Source organism: Penaeus vannamei, chromosome 10 (genome assembly GCF_042767895.1).
Source record: "Penaeus vannamei isolate JL-2024 chromosome 10, ASM4276789v1, whole genome shotgun sequence".
NCBI classification, from domain to species: domain Eukaryota; kingdom Metazoa; phylum Arthropoda; class Malacostraca; order Decapoda; family Penaeidae; genus Penaeus; species Penaeus vannamei.
The window spans coordinates 11,843,185-11,845,684 of record NC_091558.1 but is presented as its reverse complement, the minus strand read 5'-3'; the positions used below and the strand labels follow the sequence as shown (position 1 = coordinate 11,845,684).

The 2,500-nt window shown below is 43.5% G+C and overlaps 2 protein-coding genes across 4 annotated transcripts in view; one reads left to right on the top strand and one right to left on the bottom strand.

Annotated features, from left to right (window-relative positions):
* Positions 1-2,500, top strand: part of LOC113829338 (Y+L amino acid transporter 2) — a 223,563-nt gene that overhangs the window by 215,153 nt on the left and 5,910 nt on the right. For both annotated transcript variants that reach the window (XM_070126317.1, XM_070126318.1), the window contains exon 4: positions 2,020-2,035. In XM_070126317.1, coding sequence (XP_069982418.1) covers positions 2,020-2,035 — 16 coding nt within the window. The remainder of the gene's footprint in view (positions 1-2,019; positions 2,036-2,500) is intronic.
* Positions 1-2,500, bottom strand: part of LOC113829361 (vascular endothelial growth factor receptor 3) — a 36,563-nt gene that overhangs the window by 32,100 nt on the left and 1,963 nt on the right. Inside the window, exon 1 of one of the 2 annotated variants that reach the window (XM_070126314.1) lies at positions 1,739-2,013. The exons of the other annotated variant lie outside the window; for it this stretch is intronic. Coding sequence (XP_069982415.1) covers positions 1,739-2,006 — 268 coding nt within the window. The 5' untranslated portion in view covers positions 2,007-2,013. Of the gene's footprint in view, positions 1-1,738; positions 2,014-2,500 lie in introns of those variants that run through there. 2 annotated transcript variants of the gene reach the window in all.

Genomic DNA, 2,500 nt, shown 5'->3' with positions numbered 1-2,500 from the left:
ACGAGTGTTTAACTGCGCCTTAGTCAAAACATCTATTTAAACCTCAGGGTGTAATACAAGGTCATGCCCGTCCTCATTTCTTTGTTATCTTTTTATCACGCGTAAAGCAGCCTCCTAACCTTAGTATTCTACCCATCGATATACGCGAAATTTCGCGAACTCTAATCGAACACCTGTGACACCATATTAGCGTAGTAATTCAATAGAATCTAGTTTATCGCGCAGGTCCTACTACTGTCACTATGCGGGTTCCTCCGTCACAAGTGAAAGTTGTAATCGCGAGGCGGGGCGCCCCGTCGGCAGGCGTCCGCGGCCACAGTCGGTCCAGCGGCCACGGCGGACGGGCGGCTCAGGATCGGTCACCTGGGAATCTAATGATAACAGTGAGGATTGCATGCAACGCGCGGTGTGAAGGAAAGAATGATGTTGTGGATGTGACAGTGTGGTAACGGATCCAGGACGATTAAGGTACTTATACGTGAATGCTTTTGTATTGTTTGACATCAGATAAAGATTAGTATCTGTCGTTAGCGGTTAAAGGTTAATGATTTAACAAATATATGTGCTAGACATCAAAAGTCATATAGCACTATGGTAAAGTATTGTGGTGAAAAGGGATTAAACGAGTTCTTTATCAGAACAAAATGTTCTAGATTTTAACGGTCATATAGCATTATGATATCTTATATTGCTATATGACCGTTGAAAGGAGTAAAAGGACGGGGGATAAATGGGGCAGGATAGGGACTGATAGAGGGGGAAGGAGTTAAGGACAGAGTGATTATATCAAATGGGTATGTATGCGTTTGATGAAGGAATATTTTGTCAATTGAAAAGGCATGTATGCGTTTGACGAAGGAGAACAGATCGTCAGTTGAAAAGATGGGGGAAAGAGTTGTTGTGGATGTCCGACAGGCTGTGGGGGTCGGGGAAGAGAAGACAAGGGAAAGGGGCGGCAGGATAGTGGGATATGTAGGGCTGAGAGAAGAGCATTGCATGAGGAGGTGAGTTGGAGCGTGACCTGAGGTATGAGTGCGTGAGGCGGGTGTGACCTATTCGTAACCGGGCGAGAGTAGTTTCCCATTGCCTATTCGGGTGGTATTAGCCCGACCGAGGAGATATGGAAGGTTTATCGGTGGTCGCAACCATCATCATCGTCGCGATTATAACTGAATTTAATGATTAATGAATATCACTACGAAATGTGATAAAATTTATTGTAGTCTCTTGCTCTTCTTACTTCGAGAATAACAAGAGCATGTACATGTTCGATCTATATACAGGAGCCGTATATACGATTTATATACATTTATATAGATGTTCAACCTTTGCACAATTATATTTTTCTATATGCCTTGTTTTAACATTCCTTGCTGCGGTTATCAGTCGGGTGTCGTAAACAAAAAGAAAACGGAGAACAGCCAAACACCATTAGGTTTCTGATACGATAAACCTAGACTAGATGCTCATAAGCGTGCATTCACTTCAAACGAGTAATCCATTTTAAGGGTTCTATGCTGTGCTAACCGCCACGAATCTAGAACAATCAAACAGTATTAGAGTCGGAGGGCACTGGGTCAGACGGATGACCTTGAAGCTTTGTGAGGCAGACGGGAAAGTAAGGCTAAGAGAGCCTTTCCAGGACCAGGTATATTGGCGTTGTTTTTTTTTTTTAGTAGTTTTCACTCATTTTCATCCAGACGGGCCTAATCATTTTCACGCTTTCCCCACAGCTTACCTAGCAGGACAATGGCGACCGAGAAGAAGGCTCTTCCCGAGCAGACTCCCCCTCCCTCCGCGCAAGACAAGGCGGCCTCGACCGAGTCACCGAAAGACGATGGCGGCGTCAAATTACAGAAGGAACTGGGCCTGCTGGAAGGCGTGGCCATGATCGTGGGCATCGTGATTGGGTCGGGCATCTTCGTGTCTCCAAAGGGCGTCATCCTATACGCCGGGAGTGTGGGCATGTCCCTTGCAGTATGGGCAGCGTGCGGCCTGATAGCCATGATCGGGGCGCTCTGCTTCGCCGAGCTGGGTGAGTCGGGATGACTTTTTCCTTCTGGTCATGGTTGCTTTGTGGAGGTCAACTTGTATATAGCTATGGAAAATATTTGGAAGGTTATGCTATAAATGAAATTCGATTTCGAGATGAATAAATATTTATGAAAAAACTATTTGCATATGGTTCGTTCAGGCTATTTATTATTATTATTATTATTTTATACGAGTTAATCCAATACAGATTCCTTTGAACTAGAATAAATAGTATGTAAGTATAATAATTTAAGATCACCTTATGAAACCTCATTTTCTTTCATTCCCTTCATTTTCATCGAAAACTTGACAATGTTCTGAAATTAATGTAAGAGGCATAGAAAAGATAAAACTATATATAACAAGGTTTGCTACTTTTCCCAAACAAAGGAGGGATGTTATCACATTCTGGCACCAACGGGAAGGATTCATATTGCCCTGTTTGCTTGTGGAAGTTCAGAGCGAC